Source organism: Macrobrachium rosenbergii, chromosome 9, assembly GCF_040412425.1.
Source record: "Macrobrachium rosenbergii isolate ZJJX-2024 chromosome 9, ASM4041242v1, whole genome shotgun sequence".
NCBI classification, from domain to species: domain Eukaryota; kingdom Metazoa; phylum Arthropoda; class Malacostraca; order Decapoda; family Palaemonidae; genus Macrobrachium; species Macrobrachium rosenbergii.
This window is the reverse complement of record NC_089749.1, coordinates 50,565,686-50,582,442: the sequence shown is the minus strand read 5'-3', so window position 1 is coordinate 50,582,442 and position 16,757 is coordinate 50,565,686. Positions and strand designations below refer to the sequence as shown.

General features: G+C 36.4%; 1 protein-coding gene across 1 annotated transcript in view; it reads left to right on the top strand.

The window, feature by feature from the left end:
• LOC136841779 (uncharacterized) overlaps window positions 1–16,757 on the top strand; it is a 213,259-nt gene that overhangs the window by 95,372 nt on the left and 101,130 nt on the right. Inside the window, exons 12-14 of the mRNA XM_067109065.1 lie at window positions 2,774–2,890; window positions 7,091–7,330; window positions 7,886–8,002. Coding sequence (XP_066965166.1) covers window positions 2,774–2,890; window positions 7,091–7,330; window positions 7,886–8,002 — 474 coding nt within the window. The remainder of the gene's footprint in view (window positions 1–2,773; window positions 2,891–7,090; window positions 7,331–7,885; window positions 8,003–16,757) is intronic.

Here is a 16,757-nt window from a genome sequence, read left to right as displayed (position 1 = left end):
GGGGAACAGGTGTCCTGGCACATCAATCTAAAAGAACTGGAAGCGATTTTCTTAGCTCTTCAGTTCTTCGAAGATCAAGTTGCAGGCCGGGTAATTCAAGTCAACTCAGACAACACCACGGCCCTGGCGTACCTCAAGAAACAGGGAGGTACTCATTCTCGGTCCCTGTTCATGATTGCCAAAGAGATCCTGCTGTGGGCACATTCTCGTCAGGTGACAATTCTCACGCGTTTCGTAGCAGGGGTCGAGAATGTACGCGCGGACCTTCTCAGTCAGCAGCATCAGCTTCTTCCAACAGAGTGGACTCTGAACGCAGAAGTGTGCCAGGAGCTTTGGAAGCTTTGGGGACGACTCCTGGTGGACATCTTTGCAACTTCAAGGACCACAAGGCTGCCTCTTTACTGCTCTCCCGTACTCGACCCGGGGGCCCTAGCAGTAGATGCCTTTCTCTGGGACTGGAAAGGTCTAGACCTGTATGCCTTTCCCCCATTCAAGATTCTGGGGGAAGTCATCAGGAAGTTTGTAGCTTCAGAAGGGACGAGAATGACATTAATCGCCCCCTTTTGGCCTTCAGCGGAGTGGTTCACAGAGGTCATGTCTCTCTTGGTGGATTTTCCAAGAACGCTTCCTATGAGAACAGATCTTCTCAAACAACCCCACTTCGAGAGGTACCAAAAAACCTTCCCGCTCTGAGTCTGACTGCATTCAGACTATCGAGAAGTTGCTCAAAGCGAGAGGTTTTTCTAAACCAGTGGCTAAGGCGATCGCCAACGCCAGGAGAGCCTCCTCCAGCGCAGTGTACCAGTCAAAGTGGGTCGTTTTTAGGAAGTGGTGCAAACTTAAGGGAATTTCCTCTACCACAACCTCTGTGTCCCAGATAGCAGACTTCCTTTTTTATTTGAGAAAGGATTTAAAGCTGGCAGTCCCTACCATCAAATACTACAGAAGTATGCTGTCAGCGGTCTTTAGGCATAGAGGCCTTGACTTATCGGACAACAAAGACCTTCATGATCTTCTAAGGTCTTTTGAGACGTCTAAGGCAGCCGCCCCTAAATTACCTTCGTGGAATTTAGATGTCGTTCTAAAATTCCTGATGTCCAAGAGATTTGAACCTTTGCATTCTGCTTCCTTCAAGGACGTAACCAAGAAAGCTATTTTCCTAACTGCTCTGGCGACGGCGAAGAGAGTTAGTGAACTTCAAGCGATCAGCAAGATTATAGGTTTTAGAGGCCCTGACGCTGTCTGCTCTCTGAGCCCTATGTTTCTTGCCAAGAATGAAAACCCGTCTTCCCCTTGGCCCAGGTCCTTCGAAATTAAGGGCTTGACGGACATCACTGGACAAGAACCGGAGAGAACCCTGTGCCCTGTCAGGGCTCTGAAATTTTACTTAAAGAGGACCCAGGATTGTAGAGGTCCTTCTAATAATCTTTGGTGCTCGGTTAAGAGGCCTGATATACCTCTCTCGAAGAATGCCCTGGCGTTCTTTTTAAGAAGCACCATCATAGACGCCCATTCCAGTGTGCTAGACGAGGATTTGAGATCTTTGAAGGTCAAGGCTCACGAAGTGAGAGCCATTGCTACCTCAGTGGCTTTCCAGAAAACCAGTCGCTCAATGACATTCTGGGTGCCACTTTTTGGTGAAGCAATTCTGTCTTCGCTTCTCATTATCTTACGGAAGTAAAGACGTCCTATGAGAATTGCTGTGCGCTGGGGCCTTACGTTTTCCGCAAATACGATCTTGGGGCAGAAAGTGACTCTCATCCTCTCCTTTAGTTTTGTTTTTGTGTGTTTTTAAATATATTAGATGTGTTGTTTTTTATGGTTGTTGGGTCTCCACCAGTGGTGGTCGTCCCAGTCCTTAGTTTATGTTATTTATTCATGACGTAACTAGGCTTGGTCAGGTGGTTGTTTCGTTTGTCGCTTGCCTCACAGTAGGGTCATATGGTCTAGTCACATTGTGGTCTCGCCCCCGTTGACAGATCATCTAGATTTCACCAGCTTTATAGGTCCCTACCTCGCTGGAGTCTCTAGTAAAGCAGAAGCAGACTTGGGTGACAGTAATCACGAAGTCAGCAATGCTAACAGGTAAGGAACCAAGGCGTCAATCGCCTACATATGTTTGTTTCCTAAATCCTATTCTGTCTCTTCCCACCTCCAATGGTGGGATTCAGCTATATATATATCTGTCAGGTAAGTGTCATGAACAAAATTATATTTTTATGATAAAATAAAGTTTGTTCATACTTACCTGGCAGATATATATAATCATAGTACCCACCCTCCTCCCCTCAGGAGACAGTAGTTCTAGATTCTAGAAAATCTGAATAGAAAATGGGAATGGTTCCTGATACCCGCCTCCCAGCGGCGGGGAATGGGTACTAACCACCTGGCCCAACTGCGTGTGCCGTAAGTTTTTGAATTTCTGTCGGTCCCTTTCGGAGAATACAGCTATATATATATCTACCAGGTAAGTATGAACAAACTTTATTTTATCATAAAAATATTTTCTTAACTTTGGAGTAGTTTATATCAATTTTTGTTTACAAGAATAGCCATGAGTCAGTGGTTAGCCAAACAGTTTCAGTGCTGAACTAGGCCAGATCCAATTCTTGTGGATGAAAAGTTTTCAATGTCATCAAATACAGATAAGATTGTGAAAAAGTAAGTAAATAAATGAAGTGAAAAAGGCTGAATGTTTTAATATTAAGTGGAAATATTTTAGGCAGTGATCTTCACCACCTCAATTAAAATATTTATTATTTTACTGTTTCAGGCTGTGAATATAACATGACATGGTACCATCATGCTCAACCAATTTATAAAGAAGATTGCATTGGTTACGTCTGCTGGAATGGAACTTGGTTGAAAACTAACCACACTAAACTATATTGTAAGTTATAAGTGCTAAACTTTATATACAGCATAAAGAGATTCAGAGAGAGAGAGAGAGACTACTATTTGGAAACAAGTTTCCAGGTAATGCTTTAAAACAGTACTTAAAGAAAGAAGGTAGTGATTAAAACAGTACTCAAAGAAAGAAGGTAGTGATTAAAACAGTACTTAAAGAAAGAAGGTAGTGAGGGCTTGGACATTTTTATTTTTTCTTGAAATTTATATATTTTCATAATTAAAGTTTTTACATAAGTATGATATGCTTCGATTTATACAAGTATGATACATTTTGATTTTTCAAGAAATTTACTTTTGATGACAGATATTTGTAACACTCCAATGACCAACACAAAGACTTTCATTTTAAATTGTAGTTTACACTTGAAGCAAGTTCACATTCCTATGCATTTTTTTCTATAGAATTGAGAGATAACTTCAGTATGAAGTTATCAATCTTTTGAGAGCCAAATACTTTGCCTTTTTTTCTTTGTTTGATTTACTGTTCGGTACCAGCCATTACAAGTTTAGTTGACTCCAAGTCTGATTATCACACATATCATAACAGTGCACCAGAGAATATTTTATCACCGTTGGTAATTCATCTCTAATTACAGAAAACAAGATTTGGAGATGATGGCAACACATTGTGCTATTCATTACTGTTGTCTTGATGCCATCACTCAAAGTGAAGGAATGTGTGCATGCATGCGCACCCTACACTCAAGCAAGGGAATAACAAATGTGTTAACTTTTGTGTTGTAAAAAAAAAAGAGAGAAAATTAGTATAAATAAAAAGGAGAAAGCATTAAATGAAAATAAAAATGAGGTAAGGAGTGTGTCGTTTAGGCTTGCATTGAAGGCTATACAGCAACACACTTCTTTTTTTTTGTTTATACTTTATGCTATTCTTATTTATATTTGTACTGTATTTCCCCATTTTTATTTTTACATCGTCAACCTAAAAAAAAAGCAATCGTGTGTAGGGTATGTAAGTATGCATGCAAACACTTTGCTGGCTGGTGATACCAAGACTTCAGTTATAAACAGCACAGCGTTTTACCAATATCTACAAATTTGCGTTTTAATATTTTTGAAGCAATTAGAGATGAAATACTAACAGTGATGAAATATTCTCTTTTTATAAAGTATGCTAATCATTCGTAGAGTCAAGTAAACTTGCAATGAAATGCTGTACAGTAAATCAAGCAAAAAAAAAAAAAGAAAAATGGCAACACAGTACTTCACTAAAAAACACACACCAGAACCCACATGCTGTAGAGACAGAGACATCAGCATTGATGAAATGCCACATGTAGATGTCAACACTCGCAGACATACAAGTAAAGGTTTTGTGATATAAGGTGAAATGAAGAGTCATTAATTCTAATAAAATAGAAAATGATCAAATACTTTTTAGTAGCATTGGGACCTAACTACTGTAACTGGCATACACAATTTTTTCACGGACACGCGACATTTGCATAATCCTTGGGAAACCCTGCAGAAGTGGCTATATTTAATCTTTTTAGTCATTTATAAGCTTTCATGGTTTTATGAGTAAAATTGGTAGGAAGAATTTGTATTATTTTTATTTTTGTACACAAATACTGTATGATACAAAGGTAAGCTAGCATACTTTAAGTTAAAACAGTAAAATCAGTCAAAATCAGTGGTCAATGTAAACATTCTCTCTCTCTCTCTCTCTCTCTCTCTCTCTCTCTCTCTCTCTCTCTCTCTCTCTCTCTCTCTCTCTCTCTCTCTCTCTCTCTCTCTCAATGAACTATGAATTACAGTATGGTGTTAAACTGACTTTTAAATGAAATTAAAGTACTTTGGGAGCATGATTTTAGGGTTTAAACTCTAGAAATAAGTATCTATTGTATGTATTAGTATTTTTATTGATACCAAACTTACATGAATACTCGCCTTACATGAACGGATCTGGGACCTAACCTCGCATAAGTTCGACGTATTACTGTATGGAACTACTGTAACAGGAAAGAAATTCGAAGAAGAGATTGGGTGTAGAGAGGGAGAGATTGAGAGATAGAGATCTCATATTATGCAACCCTTAAAATTTTGTCTCCTAAACAAAATTTCATTGTACTGTTTAAATATCTTATTTATCATGCAAGTTGCACTTTCGATTGCCCAAATAACATTAAGCTAACCTCTTTTCCTCAGTACAGTAATTCCATCGTCTTGTAAAAGAAATGAACGTAAAAAATAAAGCTAGTTTCTACTTAATGAATTTCATTTTCGTTAGATCATACTGTGCTAGGCAGCCTAATGCTCATGGAGAGACTTTAATTTTTTGGTACATCATTTTGCAATAGGCTATGCTCGTCGAGCGAATTTCATTTTCGGTAGATTGTACGAGATTAGGCTTTCAAATAATATTGCCGAACTTATGGCGTATGTAACAATTCATAACCATCTCTTATAATTAACAACCACTTACCAAAGAACTGACATAAACAACATTGATTATGAAGTAAACAAAAAATCAGTAAACAGTTGTTTTGCAATTTTAAGGGATTTGACTTTAACATAAGTATAGTAGTTTACCTTTGTATGACCGTTTTACATTTTGTACAAAATTATAAATAATAATTCCACTAATAAATTTGTTTCTGTTATAAATTGAAAAATGATTCCCCTGATTCTTTTGGCAGTAAGCTCAATCACTTGATTCGAGAATGTAAACATTAGCCTAGCCTACAAAATTTTATATGGTGGATGGTCAGTTATTTTTATAAATAAATATGATGATGATATAACATGATGCTAATACAGTATACATGGATCGAGTAAGATATCAGTCTCATTAGCTGTAACTGTATCTTAAATACAGCTGTAATAGCCTATTTGAAATATGCAAATGGATACTACGAGTGTAACAATTAGCCTAGGACAATAGTTAGTTAGTTATAAATGATTTGTTTAACCAGACCTCTGAACTCTTTTAGGGTTCTTCTCGGGCTGGGATTAGGACAATAGTAGAGAGACATTTTATATTATGTATGGTGATACAGAATGGTAACAACTGATAAGTAAGTTGCTGTATAAAAATACAATAATGGTGATAAAACCATTGTATGGTGATGGTAAACACAGGCAGGCTGCCTACCAACCAAATTGTGTATCATTTAAGAGAAAGAGAGAGGATAAGAAGGGGTTGCATTATTGTATCAGTGCATTATGCAGTTTATTTTGTCATAAATTGTGGGGGGAAATGGTAGATAATGGTCTTTTGCATAAAATTTTTAGTTTAAAGTGTGATTGTTGTTATTTATAAGCATATTGAGTGTTTACAGTTATGTGGTATTAGGAAGGTTATGTGAGGAAGGGAATGGAGCCGCCTTTGAACACCCAGATTTTATTACTTGCCCTTGAGAAGCCTTCTAGTGCATCCAACATAGGTTCTTATGCTACATCTGGGACATGTATATATTTATAAATAAAATGTTGGATGTCAGGGAAAAGGTCAATCTGTCCTTCACTCTGAAAAAAGAACTTATAGGTATAGGGTTCTTTGAGATCAACTTCAGATTCAAGGCTGGTAGTTCATTATTGATTAAATTCTTACACTTCTTTTTTAACAGCATTGTCAAGTAGGAAAGGGAACTTAGCATAAAGACATAACTTGGGAGCAGTCATAGGTGGTTTCATTTTCAAGGTTAGGAGATTGCTATGTACTCTGTGGAAATATTGGGATGAGAAACAATTGTTACTGAAGAATTTTATTTCTTTGTGAAGTCTGCCCAGCTGAATGTTCAAGCATAAGCCCTGTGGAGAAGGGTAGAGAGAGAATTTAGCTTAATTTAAGGCAGTAAGATATCTCTTGATAAATTTTACAGGGTTATATTGTATTTAATGTACACTAAAACTTCACTTCTGTCTAAGGCATTAGTGTTATGTGTCCTTGAGACCCATTCAGGGGAAACCAAAATCTAGCATAGCACAAATGAACATCACAGTACCTAAAAAACATATTTGCCGAATAATCCATCCATGTCAGCAGATGTTCAGACATGCAGCATCTCTGGATTTTGAATTAACATTTTTTTAAGTTAAATGACAGAGCATATATACATACACATATCAGAAACTCGATAGATTCTTTGTGTATAATTACAGTTTGATTACACATTTAAACATTTGTTTTTTGAGTTATTTTTTTTTTATTTGTACATAGGTTGCGATATATGGAACTCAGTTCATCAGTATGAAAACTTCTATCATGACAATATAGACCAAAGCCTTTATGACTGGTGGTATACTAATAGTAGCTGGACTAGTGCTTATCAAGCATACAGCGAGGTTTCGAATTACGGGCTTATGCAACGTAATGGCACCATGTATAATTCAAGATGTCAAGAGTTTATCTGCACAGCGAAAGACACCATCATCTTTACTCAAGAGATTCAACAAGACTGTAAGTGCATAAAACATTATTTTTCCACACATGAAATTAATCAGAATCACTAGCAAAACTTAATATGTAATAGTAACAAGGAATTGAATAAAAAAAGAAAAAAAATTCAAAATGTGATATTTTCCAAAAAGGTTGGAATATTTCTTCTCTTTATGTATTTGCTTTTACAGTATTGTACAAATATAGAGAAATGAACTGTAGTTTTGTTTTCATAAAAATTCTTTCTCCCTGTTATTCACATAAAAAAGCATTGATACTGCTCAAGATCACAAAATGAATTTTTTCATAACTTGGGAGTACTGTAGTTTATATCAATATTTGTTTACAAGAATAGCCAAGAGTCAGTGGTTATCCAAACAGCTTCAGTGCTGAACTAGGCCAGATCCAGTTCTTGTGGATGAAAATTTTTTATTGTTATCAAATGCAGATAAGATTATGAAAAAGTAAGTAAATAATTGAAGTGAAAAAAGATGAATGTTTTAATATTAAGTGGAAATATTTTAGGCAGTGATCTTTACCACCTTCATTAAAAGATTTGTTATTTTACTGTTTCAGGTTGTGAATATAACATGACGTGGTACCATCATGCTCAACCAGTTTATAAAGAAGATTGCATCGCTTATGTCTGCTGGAATGGAACCTGGTTGAAAACTAACCACACTAATCTATATTGTTAGTTTATAAGTGTAAAACTGTATACACAACAAAAAGAGATTCAGTGAGAGAGAGAGAGAGAGAGAGAGAGGTTACTAATTTATTTAGTAACAAGTTTCCAGCTAATGGCTTAAAACAGTACATAAAGAAATAGGGCAACAAGAGTTTGAATATATAGATATTTTCCTGCTTAAAATCTTTACATAAGTATGATACACTTTGATGTGTATGAGTATGATACTTTGCTTTTTCAAGAAATTTACTTTTGATGACTGAGACATTTGTAACACTCCAGTGACCAATACAAAGACTCATTTTAAATTGTAGTTTACACTTGAACTGGCTTCACTTTTCTATACATTTTTTCTATAGAATTAAGAAATGACTTTAGTATAAAGATATGAATCTGTTGAGAGCCTCATACTTTTGCCTTTTTTCTTTGCTTGGTTTACTGTACAGTTCCAGTCATTAGAAGTTTAGTTGACTCCAAGTCTGACTATCACACATATCGTAACAGTACACGAGAGAATATTTTATTACAATAAACCCCCCGTATTCGCGGGGATGCGAACCACACCCCCCTGCGAATAGCTAAAATCCGCGAATACTCAAAACCCTTCTAAAACACTTAGAACTGCCCATTTTGATAGTTTAAACAATAAAAACCCTGTAAAATGCTTATCCCTTAGTATTTTAATAGTTTTATCACAAAAAGTGCATTTATTCATGAAAATTATATGAAAATACAGTAATTAGTGAATATTTCTCAGTGAAAAATATTGTGAATAGGCGAATTTTCCGCGAATAATGGCTAGATATGTTCCACAGAGAAACCCGCAAATGCGTGAGTCCGCGAATCATGAGAACGCGAATACGAGGGGTTTACTTACTGTTGATAGTTCATCTCTAATTACAGAAAAATATTGAAGGCTATGTTACTGCATAGTCTTCTTTTTTATATTTATATTTTATGCTATTCTTATTTATATTTTTACTGTATTTTCTCATTTTATTTTTTTGCAACCCAAAAAAAATCAGTCATGTGCGTATTGTATGTACGCACACATGTTCATTCTGTGGCTGGTGGTACCAAGGCTTCAGTTATAAATAGCACAACGTGTTATCTACATTTACAGATTTGCTTTTTAATATTTTTACCAGAATTAGAGATGAAATATCAACAATGATGAAATATTCTCTTTATATGATATGTATGCTAATCATACTTAGAATCAACTAAACTTGTAATGAAATACTGTACAGTAAACCAAGCAGAAGAGAAAAAAAAAGAACAATGGCAACACTGTAATACACTAGAAACACACGCAAGAACGAACACGCTGTAGAGACGGCAACATCAGCATTGTTGAAATGCCACATGTAGATGTCAGTGCTCACTGACATACAAGCAAAGTGTTCATGATATAAGGTGAAATGACCAGTCATTAATTCCTGTAAAACAGAAAATGATCAACTACTTTTTAGTACCACTCTTAAAACAAATCTGCTGTGATAGCCATCATTGAGAAAAGCTATATGTACTAAAGGTGCAAACATAATGTGTTTTACACAAACAGTTTCCATGTACAGGCAGTCCCTGGTGTCGGCGTACTGGGTTAGCGTCGATCCGGTTTTATGGCGGTTTTCAAAAATATTCATAAAAATACAGGTTTTTTAATGGCTCGATGTACGGTTGTCAGTGCCGAAAGTGCAGAAAACCGGTTATTGACGCTAATAACTGGTTAACTTAGCCGATAACCAGTTATCGTCATCGATAACCGGTTATCGGTTGCATAAGAGACCCCCCCTCGCAGTAGAAAGGAACTCGTTTCTGAGCGTACTCTAACTTCACTGGACCAGAGAACGGCCTGCGACGTATGAATACCAAACAACCCACAGCCTCAGAAAGCATGTTTTCATCAGTCTGTGTGTCCCTTTCACTGAGATAGATAGTGCCGACTCTATTGCAGCCATAACGACTTAAGTGATTTCATCATGAGTCCCAAACGCCAGGGGCCTACATCCGATGGGAATGGCAGCAGGAAAAGAAAGTCTATAACATTGGAGCTGAAATATGACATTGCCAAGGTGAGACTTTTTTCTTTTATCTAGGCTGTTCGGACTTGAGCATCCACTGCCGTCAGGCCAAGGTTTACTTGTAAGTTCTTCGAATCTGACATTAAAAATTTGCAGAACTACTGTGCAGACCATAGTAAAGGATTAGGTAAATTAAATTCCACATTTTTATAAAAGAGTTATTATATATTAGAGTAAAATATCTGGCCATGGCATGGTAGCATGTCCGCCGATGGCGCATGACCCGCTACCAAAAAATGTACTGTATTTACAAAGACTTCATGTAGTTATACATTTATTAATTTGTAGTTAATTATAACACATTTTGTTAATAAAACTTCAAGCTTTCTCAAAATTTCATTTTCTTGTGGTTTGACCAATTAAATACTGAATGAAAATGTGCAAATATAGGTAGCGATCGGTGTGCCCTGGGCACTGTTTTGCCCTGCCTTATTTTATAAATTTTCATGCTTGTGTGTGTAAAACTTATATGAAAAATGTATTACAGTGTACTGTACCATATTTTTTTTCTGTACATAAATATGATACAAAGACAATACATATGCCCATTTATGGTCAAGAAAAAGAGGTTGTGTAGTCGCGCTGGTTTTATGAAATACGTATCACAGTCCCTGCTTGCGTGATCAGGAGATGAGGTTATACAGTCACGTTGGTTTGATTAAATGAATTTGTTAACATACTAAAACATATCATACATAACTGAGAGTTCTGTTAGGGTCATTTTGTGAAAATTACTTGGTTAACGACACGCTAGCATGTCTGCCACCACCTGACGCTCTTCCAAAAAATGCATTTACAAAGACTTCACATGTTTATATATTATTAATTTGGCAGTTAATTATACTGTAACACATTTTGTTAATAAAACTTCAATCTTTTACAAGCTTGCTCAAATTTTAATTTTCTTATGGTTTGACCAGTTAAATACCGAATGAAAATGTGCAAATTTAGGTAGGGATAGGTGTGTCCAGGGCGGTATTTTGCCCTATCATAATTTATAAGTTTTCATGCTTTTGTGTGTAAAATTTATATGAAAAATGCATTACAGAGTACTGTACTTTATTTTTGTTTTTGTACATAAATATATACAAAGACAATACGTATGTCCATTTGCATGATCAAGAAAAATAGAGGTTGTTCAGTTGCACTAGTTTTATGACTACTTATGACAGTCATGCTAGCATATCTGCTGCCACCTGACACTTCCAAGAAATGTGTTTAAAAAGACTTCACATGGTTATATATTATTAATTGGCAGTTAATTATAATACATTTTGTTAATAAAACTTCAGCCTTTTCCAAGGTTTTTTAAAGTTTCATTTACTTGTGGTTTGACCAAATAAATATCGAATGAAAATATTGTACAGTATGCATGACACACATCCAAAGATAGGCATTTACATTACGTACAGTACTGTACAAAGACTTCACATGCTTACTATACAGTACAATATTTTATTTCAGTTGGCAGTTACAGTAACTCACTTTTTTAATGAAACTTCAATCTTATAAAAGGTTTCTTAAAGTTTCATTTTCTTGTTGTTTGACCAATTAAATATTGAGTGAGAAAGTGCAAATTTAGCAGTCGATGTGTCATGGACAGTATTTTACCCTATTAAAAATATTTACATCACGGTCTTTTGAATGTACAGTGTACTGCTACAGCAGAGTACTGGATGCAGATTAGAGGGACAGCATATAGCCTAATTTTTTTTATAACAAATGCCCGGCCTCGCTAAAGCTAATGCTTTTCTTTCAGGTGAGACGAACACTGAAATCGGCCGTGCCCTTGGACTTAGCAGAACTACTGTTCAGTCTGTAGTCAAGGATAAGGAGTGTTGTGCAATATGTTCCTTATCCTTGTTAGTTAGTTATAAATGATTTGTTTAACCAGAGGTCTGGTTAAACAAATCATTTATAACTAACTACAAGGATAAGGAACATATTGCACAACACATGAAAGGTGGTGCTAGACTAGACAAGCAACATAACCCCAACCTTGTGGAGATGGAGAAGTTATTGATGGTCTGGCTCGAAGACCAAAACCAACGTAACGTTCCAGTGAGCCTTGGTATTATTCGGGAGAAGGCTAGACAGTTGTATGAGGCAGTAGTGCAGAAGAAAGGGGAAGGTAGTGGAAGTGAACCATTTGTAGCCAGCAGAGGCTGGTTTAATCGTTTCAAGTTTCATGCAAGTTTGCACAACCTTAAGTTGCAGCATGAGGCTGCTAGTGCAGACGAGGAAGCAGCACAAGGATTTCCTAGTTGTCTTGCTGACATCATCAGGGATGGAGGCTATACTGCTGGCCAAGTTTTCAATGTGGACGAGACATGCTCATATCCATATCCATGGAGGAGAAGACAGCACCAGGCCATAAAGTCAGTAAGGAGAGACTGACTTTACTTCTTGGGAGCAGTGCCAGTGGTGATTTCAAGCTGAAGTCCTTGTGAGTGTATCTGGCTAAAAATCCAAGGGCACTTCAGGAAATTTTCAAGCCTCAGCTCCCTGTCAAAAAAAAAAAAAAAAGAAAGTCTGGGTCACTGTCACTATCTTCGAGAAATGGTTTAATGATCACTTTATGCCAGCAGTTAAGAAGTATTTGGAGGAGAAGGGTGTGAAATTTAAGGTCCTGCTGGTGTTGGGCAATGCCCCTGGTCACTGTACTGATTTGGGTGAGATTTATCCTGAAGTGAAGGTAGTCTACCTTCCACCAAACACTACATAGCTTCTACAGCCGATGGACCAGGGAGTCATTGCTAGCTTCAAGGCTTACTACACCTGGGGACATTTCACCATGTCCTCTGGGTCACTGAAAATAGCAGTGACAAGTTGGATGTCAAGCGAGTCTGGAAGGGCTACAGTATTGTAGATGCTATAAAAAAATTGAGTCTTCTTGGAACGAGGTCCAGAAATCCAATTTGAATGGAGGCTGGAAGAAGCTGTGTCCAAATTTTGTGATGGACTTTACAGGCTTTGAGGAGGGAGAGAATCTTGATGTTGTGAGAAAGAGCATTGTTCACCTTAGCAAGAAGCTTAATTTGGAGGTGGAAGCTGAGGATGTGAACGAGCTGCTGGAAGCCCATGGAGGAGAGGAATTGTCAGCAGAGGACCTCATTGAGCTAGAGAAGCAGATGATCGAGGAGGAGGAAGAGGCACCAGCTGCAAAGGCCAGGGCATTAAGTGTTACAGCCTTGTCACAAGCTTTGGCCTACTTTGAGCAAGGGCTGGTAATGATCGAGTAACGGGACCCTAATGTGGAAAGATTCATGAAGTTTCAGAGTAATTCGGGATGCTCTAACCTTTTACAAGGGAACTGTAAGGGAGAAGCAGATGAAAAGAAGCATCCAATCTAAACTAGAGATTTTCATCTTCAAGAGAAAGTCTCCTGTACCACCTGCAACTCTTAACCCAGGTGAGGAATTCTTCACTTTTTTTGAACCACTGTACAGTATGTACGTACTGTATAGCATTGTATATATGTACTGTAAATTGTTTTATAAAATGTAATAAATTTTATACTGTACTGTACAGTATGCAGTACATTATGAATCATCCAATCATTTTTATAATTTTTTATTGCAGAAGAAAAGTCCTATCCTGATTCCACTGTACCTGACATAGTAGAATTACCTCCACCAACCTCTCCTGGTAAGGAATTATTTTTTTTTTATTTTTCTTTACTGTACAGTACAGTACATATGTAAATTGTTTTATACTGTAAAGTGGTGTACCTGTACAATATACTGCTATATTGTATGTTAATATATATTTATGTAGTACTGTCGTATAACCTAATTTTTTTTCATTATCATTCCAGGATTGAGCCACCAGCTTGCAGGTGATGACCCTCCACTAATAGACCCACCAGCCTCTCCAGCTCTATCTGGTAAGGAATTTTTTTTTTTTTTTTTTTATTTGTTTTACTGCAGTGCATATATGTACCTGTAAATTGTTTTATACTGTAAAGTACTGTACAGTACTGTTACATAACCTAATTTTTTCAGCAGCATTCCAAGATCGAGCCACGATGACCCTCCACCAGCATTACTAAATGACCCACCAGCTTCTCCAGCTCTATCTGGTAAGGAATTCTCCTTTTTTTTTTTATTTGTTTTACTGTAGTACATATGTAAATTTTTTTTACTGTAAAGTGCTGTACAATGTACTGTACTGTACTAATATATTTATGTACAGTACTGTTGCATAACCTAATTTTTTTCATTATCATTCCAGGATTAAACCACCACCTTACAAGTGATGACCCTCCATCAGCAGTAGACTTGTCAGCAGTAGACTCACCAGCCTCTCCAGCTCAATCTGGTAAGGAAGCCTTTTCTCTCTCTCTCTCTCTCTCTCTCTCTCTCTCTCTCTCTCTCTGGTATGTAAATTGTTTTACTGTAGTACAGTTACCCTGTATAGTACAGTATATACAGTACCGTACTGTTTCATAGCCTAATTATTTTTTTATTGTCGTTCCAGAATTGAGCCTCATGTTTATAGATGACCCAGATTCCCTTGAAGAAACTTTTGAAGGTTTCCTCCCACTTGACTCAACTGAATCCTCTTCAGCTGCAACAGGTACACTAGAGTACTAATACAGTATGGAATTCTTCACTTTTTTTATGGTTTTATCAATTGTTATAAACTTTAGAAAAAATGAGTGTACTACAGCAGTACTGTACTGTACAGATTGTATAATTATTCCAGATCCAGAAGTTATCCCCTCCTCCCAGGCCAACTCACCCTCTCCTGCTGCATCAGATACAGTGATCCCATCCTCAAACCCCAACTCACTGGACATTGTACCCTCTAAATGTCCACCAGGTAAGGAATTCTTCATTTACTGTACATACTGTACTTTATTTTTAGGTGTGCAGTACTACTGTAAATATTTTTTTTAACTCTGTTACAAAAGACTTACAGTACTGTACTGTAATGTATTTATTACAGTACATTTGTAGCTACAGTACTGTACTGGACTTAAAGTACTATTGTATCATTTTTATCTTATTCCATACTCCCAGGAAGATTCCACTTCTTAGCCAGTTTCCAGGGGATATGTAGCATGAAAATTAAAAAAAAAAAAAAAAAAGACAAGGAAACATTCCCTTTTTTTTTTCATTTTATATACTGTATATACTGCTGTACATATACATGGTACAGTATTTAACAAAATTTTATTTTTACTACAGTACAGTATGTACTGTATGTAGTTTATTACTGTACATATACTGTGTACATTACTTTACTGCACAGTACTAATTTTAATATTTTCATTACAGACTGTGTACCTGCTGTACAGAATTCATCAGCAACTACAGTATACAGTGTACAGTAGTGTACTGTACTGTATTGTACTTTATAAGTGTTAAGTACTACTGTACTGCACTGTATAATGCACATCTCCACCTCCCACAACCAGTATATTTTTCAAAATCACTGAAATTAGGTAAGGAATTCTTCACTTTTTTTATTTTTTTACATTTTATACTGTTTTATAAAATACTTTCCTCTATAGTTGCATACAGGACTGTACAGTAGTACAGTATATTGTGTATAGTATACTGTACAGTACAAATACAGGTATTCCCCTACTTACGATGGGGTTAGGTTCCAAAAAACCCATCGTTTGTTGAAAAAATCGTAACTCGAATAAGGCCTAGCCTACACTAGGGTAATCAGTATCATCTATACATATCTGGTAGTCTAGCCTACAGTACACAGTATACTTTATACATACATGGTATAGTAATTATTAGTGTCAGCTAATTCTACAGTTTCAATGCAGATTGACATAATAAGTCAGTATAAAGAGAGACTGAATAACAAGCAAGGCCTAGCCTGCACTTTCGTGTATCATATACGGTAGCGTAGCCTACATTATACTGTATTCTATTTTCACATAACACCGTATTATACAAACATCAAAATAACGAATGTGCATCTTTTCCATGGATCTTTTCCAATCGTATATATTCTTATATTGCTTTTGCATTATAAATTCTGATCATAGCGATCAAATGTTTTGGTTTGGGAATCGATCACGCGGTCTTTATTTCGCCGCATTTAACTCGGTTCAGAGGGCATTTCTTGCTTCTAGTTAGCGTAAATGAATCTCTAGATACTTTATTTATAAGGGACATATATATTTTTCGTTATACGAAGTGTTTTTAAGTCGAAATATAACTTAAATATGTCTCGTTGTGAAATTAATTTAGCCATTTTTTTCGTTAATAGATGACGTTGGCGGCTAGCCGTTTGTTTTGTGTAAAAAAAAAAAATCAAGATTCCGTTCACCATTTTCTCTTGATTTCATCATCATACTACGAGCTTTTCGTATTTATCTTTTATCGGCGTGAAAACAGTAGTAATATGTGTTCTTTTATGCCCAGTAGTTTTGATTGAAATACTTTCCAATTTTATTTGCTGTCGAGTTTCATCCATGTTGCCAATGCACGATAATTTATTGTCATTAGCAGCTTGAACATTCTTTTCTCAGCCTACTGTAGCAGTATATTTCCTTGCCGATCTTTTCTTCAAAGCGGATAAGGGTAGTGTAAAAACATATCAGTACTTAACGTCATTTTTAACATAACTATGATAATTGTTTAACCGTATGATGGTTGAAATACAAGCAAAATAGTTGTTATCCGATTTGGTTATTAGCAAACCAACA